This window comes from Martes martes (genome assembly GCF_963455335.1).
Source record: "Martes martes genome assembly, chromosome: 4".
NCBI classification, from domain to species: Eukaryota; Metazoa; Chordata; class Mammalia; order Carnivora; family Mustelidae; genus Martes; species Martes martes.
In genome coordinates, this window is record NC_137891.1 from 151723559 (window position 1) to 151743820 (window position 20262).

The window sequence follows — 20262 nt, forward strand, 5'->3', positions numbered from 1 at the left end:
ACTTTGAAAGAAACTAAACTATATCCTGTTTTGAATTAAAATGAAATTACTTTTTCCCATATCTGACTTATTAGTAATCCTGGTGTCCATTAGCCAGATAGAAAAGATCTATGCTTCAGAGACTGAAATTTTAGTAATGATTAATACATGCTAGCCGTTAGATGTTCTGCTTATTTTTCTCCTCAAACTTAAGATTAAAAGGTGATTGTATCTTTCTAATTTTAGATTTCTAATAACAAGAACTAGTGAATATGAGCTACTAATTATATTTTGTTTCTTCAGCGAGGCAGAAGTTTGAGACTTTTCACTCACTAACCCCACCACCACCACTACCACCACCCAGCCCCCAGGGACCAATGAGTTGCTTTATTATACCTAATTTGTGATTAACTAACCATTTTTCTTTTCATTCATTTTGTCAACCCTTCATTCTTCTTCCCCTTCCTCTCTACCCCCTTTCCTCCTGCCTTTATTTTACCCTCTTAGTGAGGGTGTTTGTTCTTTGTCTTTTCAAATTTATCATTTTAGCTTTTGGTTTTGGGGGTTGATTGGGCAACTTATTCCCTCTCCTCAAATAGGTATATGATGAGTAAGTTGTTTCATTTATTTAAGTCCTTTAAAATTAAAAAACAAAGCCATTTCTCCTTGACACAGAACAGTTGCCATTGCTTCCTCTTTTGGTTTTGAGATTTCAGGAATCTAGTTGCTGTAGAAACCATTTATCCCTTCAAGACAACTGACTCTCATGAACACCATTATAAGTTAGGCTGACAAGTTGTGCTGCCAATAGATGCACCAGCACACTTTTCTCTCTTAAAAAGGAAAAAAAATGCCGCAGTTATGAGAACCACATTTTTTCTCTTGAAACAATTTGTTTTTCCCTTGTCTGTTTTTGTGCTAATGTTTTCAACTGGATTTTTGCGGTTGGTATGTGCTGTGAATGGTAACTTTGTGCTGTGAATGATGTTGAGAGGAAGAAGCAGAGTCCCCCAGTCATGAGACAGATTTGATATCTGTGTTGTGAAGTTCTTGTAAATTGTAATGGAAGGAACTGATTAGTAGGAATTTTGTAATTTGGGGCTGTCCATTGGCCCAGACTCTCAGGGATTGTAATTTGAAAATCTCAAAGTAAACATGATTCAGATCTTAGGAAGTTAATCAGATTAATTAAAATTTTAACAAAGTCTCTCTTTGATTAGAACAAATTATTAGTTAAGGCCACTAGAAAGCATCAACTGGCTGTGGGATCCCTGTATATTTCTCAACTACTTCTAAAACATTAGAATGATTTGCCAATACCTGGTAAAAAACTGATCACTTTGTTCTTTTTTATAGTTAATTGAACAGCTAATGTGCCTTTGAAGGCTATATCTGTCTTGAATGTGTTTTGTGAAGTTTTGAAATTTGTGTTGTATATTAATTCAAACCCATAACATACCTATATTTTCATAATTATTTTCCCTTCTAGCTCATTTTCATAAAAAGACAATTTGGGAAGTACACAATTTCCAGGCAAAATTATCTTGAAATTGAATTCTTTAAACCACTAAGCTAGCCAGTCTGCCTGCCTGCCTGACTGCCTTCTCTTTCTTTCCTTTTCTCTCCTTCCTTCCTTCCTTCCTGGCTTCTTTCCTCCTTTCCTTTTTTGGGTATATCCTGTTTAGGTAGTATTTAATATCACTTGTGAGGTTAGTGCTATGATGGGCATCTACTGTGTGATAGCCACTTAATTCATTGGTGTGAAATCAACAAGGACTTATTTTCTCCCTTTTGTATGGAATGACATTCCAACTGTTTTTTACATCTTTAAATTCAGAGGTTGACAGTGATCAAATCAGGATCAAGATTGACTTCAAATATTTTCGTAAGAGCAGGAAGAAAAATGAGATCCTAACTTTCTAGTGTCCTGATCTACACATCTCTTTGATGAATTAAAGCTATATGGATGTGAAATTTGGTACCAGAGGCTTAGGCTGCTTGAGCACCTTTTATCGTGTAATAGTTCTGGAATGTGAAGATCTGAATTTTCATGGGAGCACTGATATTTCATGGCCAACAATGGATTTCTTAGGGCCATGTCCTTTCAAATTGCCATGAGGTCTGGTTATTGCTGTTCTAAATGTAAATATGAAACTGCCTCCCAATGAACTTATTGCAGTGGTGCTAACTTGTCTTGACACTCTTGCTGACAGATCTAGTGGCCCTTAACATGGTCTACTTTATATAGTCACAGCACAGGTTTTGTGGAGGATTCAGCCTAAATTTCTAGAATGAATTTCTATAGACAAGAGATATATTGGTTTTAAAAATTAAGAGGTTTGATTCTGTTTTGAATTTGGTTATCAAATGAATCTGAGCACATGACATTTTAATGCCGTTTGTCTTTTCAAATAGATTTACCTTCTAATGCATGTGACAACAGGATTTTGCTCATCAGCTAGAACATACATTTCAGAGTAGTTGTTACCTAAAATATTATCATAAGGCATAAGAAAACACACGATTTAAGTTGCCTTTCATGAACATAATTAAGAATTAATAAGCCAGTACCAGTGGCTAGTCCCCAGAATTTCCACTGTTTTGCCTTTTGTGACCTGTGTTATTAAAAGTCCATTATTTTTACAGACTTTATTAAATTGGATCTTATTAAAGCATTCTATATTTGCATTTGGTCTTTCATAATTCATTATTATTATGACATTTACTTTTTACCATCAGATCTGAAAACATATCATAAGCTACCCTTTTCTCTTGAAAGAAATGCTAATTTCAAACAGTCCTCTAATAGAAGAGAAAAGCTTTATCAGTTTTTTCATTTATTCCAGATCGTGTTAAGAATACTAATGCTAGACTTCAGTATGCTAATATCTCTGGGCTTTTTTTGGTCAAAAGCTTAGAATTATTATTTTTATCCCATGGTAAGTATGAAACCAGAAGACCTGCTACTACTGGAGAAAACACAATTCTAAAGTACAATTCTTGATTCTAAAGACCTGTGAAAATGTTGCTAAATCCTGTTTAGACTAGGATACTAGTCTAATTTAACTTTGTACCATACAATATTTGTCCTATTTAAGAAATTCTTTCCTCTTAAAATTCAGTTTGTTTGTTTTTCTCATAGTCTAGGTCAGTATAGTTCTCAGTGTTTAAGACTAAGAATCCTGTGCTGTCAGCCCCAGACAGCATTTAGGGTGTGCTTCCTGCTTTTCTATATGATAGTCATTTCTATATCATTTAAGATGTAGTTGAAAACTCAATATAGCAAGCTTTTATATATTGATATCAGACAGGCTATCTAATTATTACTAACATAATTAGGAAAGTACCTAGTAAGTTTTTTGTTAGGATACTAGTAAATTTATTAAAGTCTGAAATGAAATTTACTTTGGCTTTTGTCTCATTTTAGATTTCTGACAATGTGCAATAGACATTTTGGCAGTGTTGTTGCACAAACCATTCGGACTCAAAAAACAGATCAGTTTCCACTTTTTCTGATTATTATGGGAAAGCGATCATCTAATGAAGTGTTAAATGTGATACAAGGTAAAGTACAAGTCACAAGGGGAGTAGAGTATCTTCTTATGTATGTGATAACCTTATAATATTTACCATCAAAGTTGACTGTAATTCTCTGTATAGGTGAACATCTTTGTATTTTCAAACATAGAATATCCTAAAGAAGAACATCTTCAAAAAGTATAGGATCTATGAAAAATGAAATATGCTGCATGAAAATCTAACAGAAATTTCTTAATAAAGTTGTACAACCCTTTGGACACAGCATAATCATGTTAAATGTTCATAATTGCCAAGTTCTCTGAACTAGCAATCAAGTCATAATCAGTTGTCAAATATGACGTTTCTTATACGTGTATTGATTTCTTGCTGTAATATTGATTAGTTGAAAGAAATGCTTTAGTTATCTAGAAAAGCCAGTGACTGGATATGGCAAATTAATTGTTCACACGGTGGTATTTGTTTCCCCTTAATTGTGTGAATCTGTTTCTAGGATGCAGCGCTAAGGCTTGAAGCTATAGGATGCCCATGAATTTAATCGCATTGCATATTCTCTACCAAAAAAAAAGTTAATGATTTTTTTTTACTGTTACTTATAAACCCCAAGGATTATTATAAAATATTACCTTATTTATATCACAGTTTAAATTGAAAACAGTGTATCTTTTTTATGCCCCAAGGGAAAAGATGTTTCAAGTGCCCCAACTAAAGCTTGTGTTTGAGATACTTTATTTTTACCCCTATTTAAGTCAGAAGTTCTATAGCAGATAATATGATGGGGTATGTGATGTAAATTCTGGTGCCTTTAAAACTCAAAACCTCTGGTATTTTATGTTTGCTCTGTAACTAGGCCATTGAGTTTCGTAAACAATGCTAAAGAAGATCTGCGGGGGTAATGAATTGCATAGGGTAAATGGATAATGAAAATAATACTTCATTTCTGTTTTCCCTGTCAGAGGCAATATTATAATAGTGGTTCTTAAAATATAGTCCATGGTTCTGGAGGTCCTCTAGACCCTTTCAGTGGATCTGTGAGGTCAAATTATTTTCATTACAGTAAAAAGACTTTTCCTTTTTGCCTTTTTTTTTTTTAATTGTGTTGACATTTGCACTGGTGGCACACAAAATCAGTGTTGTGTAAAACTGCTGGCACCTTCACACGAAACCAAGGTCATGACCAAAACTATACTAGTAGTCATATTCTTTACCTCCCTTATGTGCAATTAAAAACTTTTTTATTAAATTTTAACCCTTTTTATAGTTTGTGTGATACAACTAGAGGTATAGAGAATGTATTTCTGCTGCATTTCAGAGTACAAAGGTAGTCTCAAAGAAGACCACTTGTGTGGTTGCTTGAGCTGAACTACTAGTCATTTTTTTCTTACAGAACATCATTTTTACTTGGAAATAACTGATGAACAAACTATACTTAAATAGCCTGGGTATTTGGTGAACCTTTTCTCCAGAATGAGCAAAGTGAGTCCATCACTTCAAGAAAAGTGAACTGACAGTACTTTTTGCTGATGATAAAATTTGAGCTTTTAAGCAAAATGTTATATCCTCCACCATGGGATTGACAGCTTAAATAATTTTCTGATGACATCAGCTCATATAACATTAAAGATAAATGCATAAGTCAGTAAACCAATACTTTGCACATGACCAGGGCATGATGTTTTAAAATCACACAGGTAGAAGATCCATTCAAAGAGTGAGATAGATCAGTGGATCTTAATACAACAAAGTATAAGAAGTTCATTAATGGTTTCAAATTTCTCACATGCTTGAAGAAATTTCCTCTTGTCAGTTTGGGTGTATCAAAGAATATTTACAATTATTTATTAAAATACTCCTCCAGGTGCTTGGGTGACTCAGTTAGTTAGGCAACTGCCTTCGGCTTAGGTCATGATCCTAGAGTCCTGGGATCGAGTCCCACATTGGGCTCCCTGCTCAGCAGAAGTCTGCTTCTCCCGCTGACCTCTTTCTCTCTCTCTCTCAAATAAATAAAATCTTAAAACAAACAAACAAACAAATAAATAAAAATACTCCTCCTGTTTTCAACTGTATATCTATGAGGCCAGATTTGCTTCATAAATTTCAACTAAGACATAAGACAACATAATGTAATTGGTTTAATATAGAAGTAGATTTGAGAATCCAGTTATGTTCTATTAAGCCAGACATTAAAAACATTTGCAAAAAATGTTAAAACAATACTGTTCTTCTCACTAAACTTTTTCCTTTGGAACATAGAGCCATTTTTCATAAAAATCTGGTATTTATATCAACATGTAATGGGTTTATTGTTGTTACTTTTAATGAACTGATAAATATGTTTTAAGTATTTCAGCTTCAATTTCTAACACAATAAATGTTGATAACAATAACCCACATAAAACTTATTTGAGAATCTCAGTAGTTGTTAACGGTGTAAACTAGTTTTGAAAACAGAAGTTTGAAAACCACTGCAGTAGGTTATAAAGAAAAAACTTGTCTGGAACTGTATTAGCTGGTACCTTTTCTCTATCTTGTCCAGTTTGATAGTGAGTTCTTACCATTAACGCTGAAGCATAATTGATAAGCAGTGGCTTAAGCCTGAAAACGAATGGCCAGTATGTAACCACATTTCTAGTACCCTCCATAAGGAATTCATATCCCATGCTCTGAGTGTTAGTCACTACAGTTTGCAAATAAGAAAGGGAAACTCAAAGATTTGCCCAGTATCCAAATCTACGTTGAAGGTACCCCTAAACTTTTTGCGTTTGTTATATCTATTCACAATAACTACCACTGCTTATGTGTACTATATACAGAGGTAGTATTATCTTCATTGTACTGATAAGGGAATTGATTTTTAAGGAGCTGTAGTCAGTCACTCATTCACTTATTTATTCATTTACTAAGTGGATATTTATTAAGCCCTTGTCACATGCTAGGCAGTTTCTAGGTACTAGATCATATGGTTTATAAGTGGCAGAACTAGAATTAGAACTATAACTACAAAACCAGTGCTGCTTTCTCAGTCCCATGATATCACAACAAGGTAATATTTGTTCTCTAGCTCATGTATTGAGAGAGTGGTACTGATGTGACTAAATTTTCTTTGTTGAGAACTACACACACTCCCTAACATGCTGCCAATGGTCAAAAGAAAAGTTGAGAAACAGACCACTGAAAGACCATGCTAGGGGCGCCTGGATGCTCAGTTGGTTAAGCATCTGCCTTCGACTCAGGTCATGATCCCAGGGTCCTGGAATCAAGCCCCATACTGGGCTCCCTGCTCAGCAGGAAGCCTGCTTTTCCCCCTCCCACTCCTCCTGCTTGTGTTCCCTCTCTCTGTGTGTCTCTCTCTGTCAAATAAATAAATGAAATCTTCTAAAAAAGGGAGGGGGGGGCAAAAAGACCATGTTAGTCATACTCCAGAATAACACCAACAAGGATGCTTGCTACTTGTTGACCTATTTCATCAATGGGACAGAAAGACCTCAGGCCCTGGAGAAAGATAGGTTCTTTGTCTGTAGTTTTGAAAGAAGAGAAGAATTGCTATACCTTTATATATCTCTATGGATTTCTCTGTTGTAGATGTATCCAAAGCAAGCAATAGGAGAGTGCTCTCAGGAAATGGCATATTTCTGCTGTATGTTTGTTATGGCCTTGGACAGGGAATAAAATAGTGTTAAGGAAAGTCAAACATTTTAATACTCTCATAAAACTAATATAACATTGTATGGTAACTAACTGGAATTAAAATTAAAACTTAAATAAATACTCATAAAGTTTATAGTATAGTCATTTGAAAGCAGCTGAAAGAGAAAAATACCAACTGGGCAAAAAAAAGAACTCAGTTTTTTTCAGAAAATGAGTTACTGTCTGCTTCACCAAAGAATTTTTAATGATAGGAGATAATTCTAAATAGTGTATTGAGGTGGCAAAGAGAACAGACTTTTAATAAGTTAGACTCACTTGGTTTCAGATTCTCATCCCATCATTTAATCAGCCTGACCTTGATTGCACAGGCTACTCCAACTCTCAAAGCCTCATTTTCCTTCTCTAAAGTCAAAATCCTAATGATAACCTTCAAAGAATTGTTACATAGATTAAGTGGGATAATATATATAAAATGCTAAGCCTAACTACTGGCATGTAAACAAATGGTAGTTTTTGCTAGTATTTTTAAGTAGATAGATTTCTATAACTTGAAAGAACTTTTGATTCTCATTTCTCGAATATTCTTCTTCATAGAGCTGAAACTGTTATTAACAGATGGTTCCTTCAAATCTACTATATTTGAAATTTCAACTACCTATATACTGCTTTACTCTTTCACAGTGAACGTATGAAACTTTTCAATGAAAAATGAAAGTATTTTAACTAGATGTTAGTATAGTAGTCTGTCATTTTTATTAGACTGTAGTTGTTCCTTAATGATTAATTCTAGAATGACTTTCCATTTTATAATAACTTCACTAATGTAAAGTTTGGCGATCTCTATGTGTTGCTAGGTAACACAACAGTGGATGAGTTAATGATGAGACTCATGGCTGCAATGGAGATCTTTACGGCCCAACAACAGGAAGATATAAAAGATGAGGTAAGATGAAAGGTTAAGTAGACCTTTAATAGGATTTTGATGAAATAATTTGTCAAATGGAGATGCTTGCCTATGTCATGATGATAAATAAGGATGATGAAGATGCATTTCCAGATTAACCAAGGACTTTTATGCCATTGAGTTTATCATTCAGTCCATTCTTTTCATGACCCCAAGACCCAACAGTTTATTGAACTTTATGGACATTTATACTTGCTAGATTTGGAGTGGTGGCAGAAGGTCAATTTGTAGGAAATGAATTCTGAAGCATATTTACAAAAGAAACGGCAGTCTAGGAAATCCTGTGCACTGTGTGGCTTTTTTCACTCACTTTCAGGATCCTCTTACTCTTTTTTAAATATTGAGGTTGATTAGAAATAAACACAATTTACATTTTTGAAGCACTGCGAGGATTAGTAAAAGATCTCCAGAATTCTGAATTTCTCAGTCTCCTGAATAAATTCGTTTGGTATAGATGGTATGAGTATGGATCTTTAAATAAAATAATAATAACAGCAATATTGATCATGACAATAGTAGTCAACATTTACTGAATATTTATAATCTGCTAAGCACTGAGCTAAGCACTTTACATATAGTATCTCATGTAATCCCAAAACAACCCCTGAGGTTGTTTATGAGTCACACAGAGTTCTGACAGAAAACACATGGCACTTTCAAACTGGGTTATTTGAGAACAGTTTAATAAGAGAACTGTTTTTAAAGGTAAGGGCAGGGTTTATGGAAGTCAGCAATGAATGGTACCAACTCGAGGGCTAAATGGAACCATTACCACATGTAGGCCTAAAGTCCTCTCCTATCGAGAGGACTGTACCTGATAGAGGGATATACCCAGCACTTGGTGACCTATTAGGGAGGAAACCAGAAAATAACTTTACTTTCTTTCCATACTCTGATCTTTTGCTAATACTACTTACCTAACTCAACCAGAAGCTGAAAGGGGAGAGAACCTCCCTGGGCAAAAAACTAGGTGGAGCAAGGATACTGAGGGGCAATCCATAGTCTAGCACAGATTGATACTATTATCTCTACTTTTCAGGTGAGAAAACTGAGAATCAAAAGGGTTAAGTTAATTTACCCAAGATCACACGACTAGTGGGACCTATAATAATCCCAAGTAATTATTAGTGCCTTATCAGTCAAAAAATTTCTGGATTTGGAAAATAGCCTGAAGGTAAAATATGAAACACATGTTAGCATTTGTTAATTTGAGATGCTCAGTTCACAGGTATTTCTTAAGTTGTCCTTCCTAATATTTTTAACTGAAAAAAATTTTTCATAAACAAGCAGGGAAAGTTTGATGTGTGAGCAATGAAGAAAAGCTTCCAGCTATAGTGAGTGTTTTCATTATAATACCCATTAGCTATTGCAAGTGGAAAACATGTAGACAATTTTAATATAAGGTAGAACTATTATATTTTACCTTATTTTCTTGTCTCTTTCTTCTGTTAGACTGTGAGTTTAAGAGCCAGAGTTCTATCATATTCACATTTATAACTGTATCCCGTAACAGTGTACCTAGGACAAAGTAGGTACTCAGTAAATGTTTATTAAATGATTGAATAAACTAGTATTTGGAAGAATTCACATGAAATAATGTTACTTGAAAAAAGAGTAATTCTTGATTGCAGTGGTATAAAACCTGATGTGTACATACTAACAAATATGAAAATTTAGAGTGCTATAATTAGTTTAGAGTTTTACACCCATTAGGTTTCTTTTATTGCTGGAAAAATGATGTTTGTAATTTTCCTTAATAGTCAGTGTTTCATTTACTCTAAAGAAAAGGTAATCAGGTATATGGTGGAAAGATGTTTGTCTGTTACTCTATAAATTGACAATGACATTTTGAAATAATGAAGTACTGTACTTACTTAGGAATTTGTAATAATAGGTGTGTTGCCTTTCAAGATTACATTTATCCTGGAATAGAGGCATTGATTGACAATAATTCACTAAACACATTCTTCAGCCATTTAAATCTTGAGTCTCATTAGTACTAGATTTACAGATTATGCTGTATAATAATATGAATGCACAATATTTGCATGCATATTCCCAGTTCATTCTTTCATCTTAATTTGTGTTCCTCATAATTCATTGGTAAAGAAATTGACTTTAATTCCTTTAATACTGAGCGCAAAATTTAATATGAGGGTTACAGGAAAAATCCAAGGCTCCACATTAATTGAAATTTTTATTGAAATTTAACTGCAAGAGGTAAGGATTTCTCTTTGTTTTTAGAGTGTCTTCATGAAAGTTATCATTCTTTTCATAAGTAGAGTTCCTAAGAAAAGCTTTTCTAGGTTCAAAGACTTGTTTTGGACTATGCGTAAATCATAATGGTTGTGGTATCCGCTGCATATGTGACAAGAAACACTGCCCTCGTTATTGTGAATTTGCCTTTACTCTTCAAAAAAATTTCAAGTAACACTTTATCTTAAGCTTACAATGAAAATCGAAATCATGAACAGGTTTGAAGGATGGCTTTCTAGGCCCGAATTCATATAAACTTTGGTTCAGTTGCATCCATCTCTTCAATGGTTCCATTGTATTAGTGCAACTAGAGATACCTATGCTATACAGTGTTTTTATTAAATAAAACCAAGCCCAGACATATTCATACTCTGCATCATTCTTTAATGGCACAGAATGGACTAACCTTTATATCACTAGTTGTTCTATTTCTAATCAGGGAGTAAACATTATAGAGCCTCTTATTTTGGTAGAACTGCCTATAGCTTTATTCACAGACATTTTCATTAGTGGTATTTGGTTTTTTAAGTGTTTACTGAGGCTTTATCAAGTATATAGCACATCAAGTATGTGTTCAGTCTTGGGGACAGAGGTACTTAGCTACAGTGTCACTTATTGGCAAAGATCACTACATGATAGTAGTCTGTTTGGATTCAGAACATTTAGAATTTATTTAGAATCAGAACATTTAGAATCTGTTTTGGCTTACAGCCTGGTTCCAAACAATAGATACCTTCTAACATGTAAATAGATTTGGTTATTTTCATATGTCCTATTTTCTTTAGCCATCAGTAATCCAGAAACCTCTGTTAATAAGAGTTTATGATACTTAGTTCCTAATCTGTTTATTATTCCATTCATTTCTTTGTTCATCCATTCAACAATTTATTTAGAATCCTCAGTATCGTAGGTGCAAAGATTACTTCTTTCCAGATTTTCTTTCTTCCTGATTCATTCTTTTTTTTTAATTAATTAATTTATTTATTTTCAGCATGACAGAATTCATTGTTTATGCACCAAACCCAGTGCTCCATGCAATACATGCCCTCCGTACTACCCACGATCTGGCTCCCCCAACCTCCCACCCCACCACCCCTTCAAAACCCTCAGATTATTTTTCAGAGTCCATAGTCTGTCATGGTTCACCTCCCCTTCCAATTTTCCTCAATTCCCTTCTCCTCTCCTTCTCCCCTTGTCCTCCATGTTATTTGTTATGCTCCACAAATAAGTGAAACCATATGATAATTGACTCTCTCTGCTTGACTTATTTCACTCAGCATAATCTCTTCCAGTCCGTCCATGTTGATACAAAAGTTGGGTATTCGTCCTTTCTGATGGAGGCATAATACTCCATAGTGTATATGGACCACATCTTCTTTATCCATTCGTCCATTGAAGGACATCTTGGTTCTTTCCACAGTTGGGCAACCGTGGCCATCGCTACTATGAACATTGGGGTACAGATGGCCCTTCTTTTCACTATATCTGTATCTTTGGGGTAAATACCCAGTAGTGCAATTGCAGGGTCATAGGGAAGCTCTATTTTTAATTTCTTAAGGAATCTCCACACTGTTCTCCAAAGTGGCTGCACCAACTTGCATTCCCACCAACAGTGTAAGAGGGTTCCCCTTTCTCCACATCCTCTCCAACACACGTTGTTTCCTGTCTTGCTAATTTTGGCCATTCTAACTGGTGTAAGGTGGTTAAAACGCTTCAAAGTATAGGGGTAGAGGGAACATTCCTGAACTTCATAAAATCTATCTATGAAAAACCCACAGCAAATATCATCCTCAGTGGGAAAAAGCTCACAGCCTTCCCGTTGAGATCAGGAACACGACAAGGATGCCCACTCTCACCACTCTTGTTCAACATAGTATTAGAAGTCCTAGCAACAGCAATCAGACAACAAAGAGAAATAAAAGGTATCCAAATTGGCAAGGAAGAAGTCAAACTCTCTCTCTTCGCAGATGACATGATTCTTTATATGGAAAACCCGAAAGACTCCACCTCCAAACTACTAGAACTCATACAGCAATTCAGTAATGTAGCAGGATACAAAGTCAATGTCCAGAAATCAGTGGCTTTCTTATACACTAACAATGAAAATACAGAAAGGCAAATTAGAGAATCGATTCCATTTACTATAGCACCAAAAACCATAAGATACCTTGGAATAAACCTAACCAAAGAGGTAAATGATCTGTACTCAAGGAACTACAGAACACTCATGAAAGAAATTGAAGAAGACACAAAAAGATGGAAGACCATTGCATGCTCTTGGATCGGAAAAATAAACATTGTTAAAATGTCTATACTGCCAGAGTAATCTATACCTTTAATGCCATTCTGATCAAAATTCCACCGGTATTTTTCAAAGAGCTGGAGCAAATAATCCTAAAATTTGTATGGAATCAGAAGAGACCCCGAATTGCTGAGGAAATGTTGAAAAAGAAAAACAAAACTGGGGGCATCACGTTACCTGATTTCAAGCTTTACTACAAAGCTGTGATCACCAAGACAGCATGGTACTAGCATAAAAACAGACACATAGACCAGTGGAACAGAGTAGAGAGCCCAGATATGGACCCTCAACTCTATGGTCAAATAATCTTCGACAAAACAGAAAAAATATACAGTGGAAAAAAGACAGTCTCTTCAATAGATGGTGCTGGGAAAACTGGACAGCTATATGTAGAAGAATGAAACTCGACCATTCTCTTACACCATACACAAAGAAAAACTCAAAATGGATAAAAGACCTCAACGTGAGACAGGAATCCATCAGAATCCTAGAGGAGAACATAGGCAGTAACCTCTTTGATATCAGCCACAGCAACTTCTTTCAAGGTATGTCTCCAAAGGCGAAGGAAACAAAAGCGAAAATGAACTTTTGGGACTTCATCAAGATCAAAAGCTTCTGCACAGCAAAGGAAACAGTCAACAAAACAAACAGGCAACCCACAGAATGGGAGAAGATATTTGCAAATGACAGTACAGACAAAAGGTTGATATCTAGGATCTATAAAGAACTCCTCAAACTCAACACACACAAAACAGACAATCACATTAAAAAAATGGGCAGAAGATATGAACAGACACTCCTCCAGTGAAGACATACAAATGGCTATCAGACACATGAAAAAATGTTCATCATCACTAGCCATCAGGGAGATTCAAATCAAAACCACATTGAGATACCACCTTAGACCAGTTAGAATGGCCAAAATTAGCAAGACAGGAAACAACGTGTGTTGGAGAGGATGTGGAGAAAGGGGAACCCTCTTACACTGTTGGTGGGAATGCAAGTTGGTGCAGCCACTTTGGAGAACAGTGTGGAGATTCCTTAAGAAATTAAAAATAGAGCTTCCCTATGACTCTGCAATTGCACTACTGGGTATTTACCCCAAAGATACAGATGTAGTGAAAAGAAGGGCCATCTGTACCCCAATGTTCATAGCAGCGATGGCCACGGTCGCCAAACTGTGGAAAGAACCAAGATGTCCTTCAATGGACGAATGGATAAGGAAGATGTGGTCCATATACACTATGGAGTATTATGCCTCCATCAGAAAGGACGAATACCCAACTTTTGTATCAACATGGACGGACTGGAAGAGATTATGCTGAGTGAAATAAGTCAAGCAGAGAGAGTCAATTATCATATGGTTTCACTTATTTGTGGAGCATAACAAATAACATGGAGGACAAGGGTAGATGGAGAGGAGAAGGGAGTTGAGGGAAATTGGAAGGGGAGGTGAACCATGACAGACTATGGACTCTGAAAAACAACCTGAGAGTTTTGAAGGGGTGGGGGGTGGGAGGTCAGAGGAACCAGGTGGTGGGTATTAGGGAGGGCACAGATTGCATGGAGCACTGGGTGTGGTGAAAAAACAATGAATACTGTTACGCTGAAAATAAATAAAAAATTTTAAAAAAAAAAAGAGCAAGAATGCGTTGAGTGTCTGCTAGTGCCAAGCACTATGTTAGATACTTCCTGCAAATAATCATTTTTGGTTTTCAGGATAACCTTGTGAAATAGTTGTTATTCCCATTTTATTGATGAGAAAACTGAGGCATATAGTACTTACAAACAGTTTGCCCAAAGTCACATAACTGTGTCAAAACCAGAATACATACTTACATGCTTTTCCTACATCATGATCCCCTGTAAAGCTGAGTTACATTTACATTAAAGATTTGTAGGATAAATGAACACTGGGTGAGCACTGAGCGTTATATACAACTAATGAATTGTTGAACACTACATCAGAAACTAATGATGTACTGTATGTTGGCTAATTGAACATAATAATAATAAAAGATATAAAGATTTGTAGGATGAATGAAGCAGTGCCCTTATCAAGATTAGGTGAATCACAGTGGGCTGACCTGAAGAGTAGATCAGACATTTCTAGATTCCCAAATACCATTTTTGCTTGAGCAGAATAAGAAAGTTTGTCATAACTGTCTACTCTTGTGCATTGAATAATGCTCACTGTTAAAAAGTTATATCCACACCCTATTTATTTACATTTGTTGCTCTTAAAGTGCCTGCTGATAGATTTGTTCAGCCATGCTTGACACCTCAGAGTGGAAGTTAATAATTTGTCTTATATGAAACTAATGTAAAGAGATTTATGACTCAACATTGGCATTACAATTTAACACACCTGTACTGAACCAGCCCTTCACATTTTTTCCTTCCTTTGCCTGAGGTAGAGGCTTCTTCATGGATTACAGTAACACTTTTTGACAAGCTTAGACTGGGTGGAGCTGCCTTGTAATGACAGAGCACAATTGATGATATCTCAGTAATGCATTCTTTTTTGATTTGGACTGTCAACATTTATTACTCTAAAGGCACTCATTGTTTAACGGCTGACCCAACCTGTCCACTTTTTGTTTTTAGTAGAAGTAGAGTCCAACAAAGTAGGTTTATTTTTCTAGTTATACAATATTAGCTAGTTTTGGGGGGGAATATATCTAGTTATTGTATTTTATTTACAATTGTTTTAAATTTAGTGTTCTCCAAATAAAAATTAAAACCTTTTACTTTTTCTTAAGTGTTCTCAAGTGGCTATTGAGACCTTCTCAAGGTAATAAACCTGACAGGCCTCCAAAGAAAATGTTAACTAAAACTCTCTTATGACAAATCCTTTAAAAAGGCTCAGAAGAAACTTTTCCTGTCTTAAATATCACACTACCTAAATCCTTATCTTTTGAGACAGGCATATTCCTTGTGAATTTTTCTTTCCCACCGGGCAATATATCTAATAACCTGTCATTCCAGCAAACAGGTAATTGCAGTATACTCTGAAAACATTAACAATGGCATTAAGTACAGGATACAGAGGTGACACAAAGAAGACTTCTTAGAGGAGGAAACATTTATGTCTTAAAGGATGATACATAGATGGTCACCAGGTAAACCACCATTAATTCATTTCTTTGGTCCCTAAACCAACACATTTTTATTAAGGACCTGCTACATGCCCACACTGTGCTAAGCACTAGTGGTTGTAAGGATAACACAGTCCTTGGATGTTCAGTGACTTGCAAACAAAGGATTCCACTATAATGATATAATTCCCATGATGCAGGTATATGGAGATTGTTAAATCTGCCTATCAGAATTAGAATTCTGCCTATCAGAATTAGAATTGCCTCACTAGGAAAAATTCTTTTAAACTGAAACTTTAAAATTTAGCAACATTATAGCAGGTAGACTTGTGAAGAAGTGTCTTCTAGAAGAAAAAAGGATGCTTTTACAATAGATGGCTAGTTTGAAAGATTATCTCATCAGCCAAAGGAGGCACTTTTTATAATTAATATATAATTGAGGACTACTTGGGTAATTAGGCAGAAAGATTCTAATTTCAGATTAGATATTTCAATTCAATGATAACCATATTCATCGCATTTCCTATTAATACTCATCTTTGAAGACCATTTTTACCCTAGAGTATACCAAACAAAGTTAAGGCAAAGAAAAAATGATTCTCCACATTTAGAAAGTTTTGTTACTCTTAGCGGTATACGTGTGTTTGTGTATATATGTTTCAGTGTCTGGACATATATAGGGAAACATCCTGGAGAAAATTTTAGCAGACTAGAGAAAACTATTTTAATAGAGAATTTGCCTTTGGAATTCTCAGCCATGCAGTGTTGCTTTATTGAAGTCAGTCACTGCTTGTATACTAAAATATTCATCACAGCTTTGCACAGCTTTGGAGACATAGACTAGGGATGCTTATTACCCTTGAGTTAGAAGAGAGAACACTAAGATGCCTGACGGAGAACAATGTGAACTCCTAGTCTTTTGCTGATGGGAATACAAAATGGTTCAGCCACTCAGAAAAAAGTCTGACCTTCCCTCAGAAAGCTGACCATACACTTAACACACAACCAAGCAACCTCAGGCCTCGGTATTAACTCTAGAAAAGCGAAAACTTAGGTTCACACCAAAACTTTTGCCTGAATGTTCATAAAATCTCTATTCATAATTGCCAAAGTTGGAAACAATTCAAGTGCCCTTCATGATCCTTTCATTCACCTTCAGTGGGTAAATGGATAAATATACTGTGTTACATCCATACAGTAGAATACTACTCTACAATAAAAAGGAACAGACTATTGCTATGTACAACAACTTGAATGTATTACAGAGGCGTTATGCTTAGTAAAAGAAGTCAGTCTTTAAAGGTTGCATGCTATATAGTTGCATTGTATGATATTTTTGAAAAGATAAAAGCTATAGGAATGGGGAACCAATCAGTGGTTTCTAGGAGTTGGGACTCAGAAGATAATATGACTACAAAGGAAATAGCACCAGGGATTTTTGGGGGGATGAAACTGTTCTGTATTCTATTTTGGTGGTGGTTATGTGAATTTATACATGTGTTAAAATTGATAGAACTGTATACCAAAAATAATCATTCTGTAATGTGTTTACTTAAAAAAATAGAATAAAAAGCAAGGAAAATAAACAGCCCATAGCATTATCTATAAAATGGGCTTCAGCAAAAGTTTATAGTTCTTTTATTGTTCTTTTTTTTTATTGTATTACTAATGTTATTTGCATGCCTATGATAATAGCTAACATTTATTGAATCCCTACTCTTAGACATAGGACCAGGGTCGTTTGCATTCCTTCTATAAATTCTTGTTTCAGCACAGGTCATATAGGTATTATTATACCTGTTTTATAGAAAAGGAAACTGGCACAGAGCATTAATTGACTCCCCCAGGCCAGATATAAATTGGGGGTGGGAGGAGAATCTTACTTTATACACAGCAGTTGGGATTGCACTAACTTTACCAATATAAACTACAGCCATTGGAGTTTTAGTGGGAGTTTAATGGAGTTTGTTTAGATTACACATATAAGCCGAGCCTTTCTCAAATTATGGTACAGTGGCTACCAGCATCACTGTTACCTGAAGAGTTTGCTTAAAGTGCACTTCATGATCCCAGGGTCCTGGGACAAGCCCTGCAATCAGGCTCCCTGCTCAGTGGGGAGCATGCTTCTCCCTCTGCTTGTGCTCTCTCCCTCTCTCAAGTAAACTTAAAAAAAAATCTTAAGTAAAGTACCTGATATTCATGTTTGGAAAATTAAGATAAAACACTTAAAGCAGATAGTAGTACCTAGTATTTAGTAAGAAGTATATAAATAAGTGTTATCTATTGCTGTTATTCCTACTTTAGGCTGAGCTGAAAGGAACTTTAGAAATCATTTAATCTTAATTTCATTCTACTATTGAAGAAATTTAAGTTAATAGAAATTTTCCTAAAATCACTTACAGAATCAGGCCTTTTGTGGTTATTTTTCCTCTTTTAAAGTTATTTTCTCTTAATTGAAATTAAATATTTCTCATATAATGGGACATCCAGTAGGTATATGAGGGTTGAGGGAAAGATTTTCAAATGATTTGAAATTGTTGCCTTTTGTTTTTAAATGACATTTTCCTTTTTAAAATTGAGATATAATTGATATACAACATTATGTTAGTTTTAGTTGTAGAGCATAATGGTTCAGTGTACCTATATATTGTGAAATGATCACCACAATAAGTCTAGTTAATGTACTTCACCATACATAATTATAGAATTTTTTTGTGATGATAACTTTCAGGATTTACTCTCTTAGTAACTTTAATGTATACAGTATAGTATTATTAACTATAGTTGCTATGCTGTATATTATATTCCCATGACTTACTTATTTTATAACTAGAAATTTGTACCTTTTGACCACTTGTACCCATATCAACCAACCCAAGCTCTGGCAGCCCCCAATCTTTTCTCTGTATGTATGAGCTTTGTTTGTTTGTTTAGATTACACATATAAGTGAGATCATACAATATTTGTCTCTGTCTGACTTATTTCACTTAGCATAATGCCCTCAGGGTCTATCAGTGTTGTCACAAATGGCAAGATTTCATTCCTTTTTATGGCTGAGTAGTATTCTGTTGTATATTTATATTCCATTTTCTTTTTCCATTCATTCATCAATAGACACTTAAGTTGTTTCTATATCTTGGCTATTGTAAACAATGCTGCACTGAACATGGAGGTGCATAAGTGATTTTGAGTTAGTATTTTGTTTTCTTCAGATAAATACCTAGAAGTGGAATTGCTGAATCATATGGTAGTTCTGTCTTTAATTTTTTGAGAAACCTCCATACTGTTTTCCATTGGCTGCACCAATTTACACATTTTCCTTTTAAAATAAATTATCCTGTGGGGCGCCTGGGTGGCTCAGTCATTTGGGTGTCTGGCTCTTGATTTCAGCACATGTCATGATCTCAGTGTCCTGGAATCAAGCCCCAAATAGGTCTCCATGCTCAGCAGGGAATCTGCTTGGGGATTTCTCTCCCTCTGCCTCTCCCACTCCCCTTGCTTGTGCATTCTCTCTCTCTCTCAAATAAATAAAATAAATCTTTAAAATAAAATAAAATTAATTATCCCATGTACTTTTGCTAGGAAAAAATGATTCCTTAAATCCTTTTTCATAAAGTTCTTATATGCGTATGTATATGTTTGATTTTACTACTTTAGCTTTGTAAAGAGCATTTACCCTGAGGAAAAGATGAACTAAAATAACTGTATTTACAGTAATGCAATCTATTCACTGCATATGTTCCAGGTGTAACTGAGACAGAGAACACACACTTTGTAGTCCTGAACTAGTTTATTCATGCCGAGCAATAGAAAAATTCAGCTTTGCAAGCAACCCAAAGTGTTTGTGAATATCTCTTATCTGGGAAGGGGGTGAAAACTTCTGTATAGTTTTTAAACCCAAATACCAATGTAAATGTATAGCTGTAGCTATCTAATTACTATATACTTAGTGGCTGAACTACAGAATTTCTCTTTGAAAGTCAGGACTAGCCAACCATGGAGCCTAAGAGCCCTTTCATGATGACAGCCTTATGTCAAAAAAAGGAACTAATATACCTGCCCCCTCCCTCCCTCATTCCATTTTGGAGGAACTACCGATTCCCCATTCATATGCTTTCTGTTTAATCACTGAACATAGGTTAACTGGTAAAATGCTTGCTCTCCACTTTAGTACAACAAAAATTCTTTCAGTGCCTGCCATGTACCAGACTACACTGGGAGACACAGTTTCTACCCTCAGAGAGCTTGCAACTTACCTCTAAAAATGAAACCTCAGTACCTGAAACAATTTGAGAACAAGTAAATTCAAAACAGGGAGACATATTCCATATACAAGTGGAACGGAAGAAAGTTCATTCAGAAGATTAAGAGGTAAGAGTAGATTAAAAGAATCTGAAGAGAAACATGGTTTGAATTGGGCCCTGGGTAACTGAAAGAAAGTCCTTGCCTGAGAATAAATAGCTCATTATCTCATGAG

General features: G+C 35.2%; 1 protein-coding gene across 2 annotated transcripts in view; it reads left to right on the plus strand.

The window, feature by feature from the left end:
* FAF1 (Fas associated factor 1) overlaps positions 1 to 20262 on the plus strand; it is a 464195-nt gene that overhangs the window by 364555 nt on the left and 79378 nt on the right. For both annotated transcript variants that reach the window (XM_080801413.1, XM_080801414.1), the window contains 2 exons: positions 3407 to 3543; positions 8019 to 8107. In XM_080801413.1, the coding sequence (XP_080657539.1) occupies positions 3407 to 3543; positions 8019 to 8107 (226 nt within the window). The remainder of the gene's footprint in view (positions 1 to 3406; positions 3544 to 8018; positions 8108 to 20262) is intronic.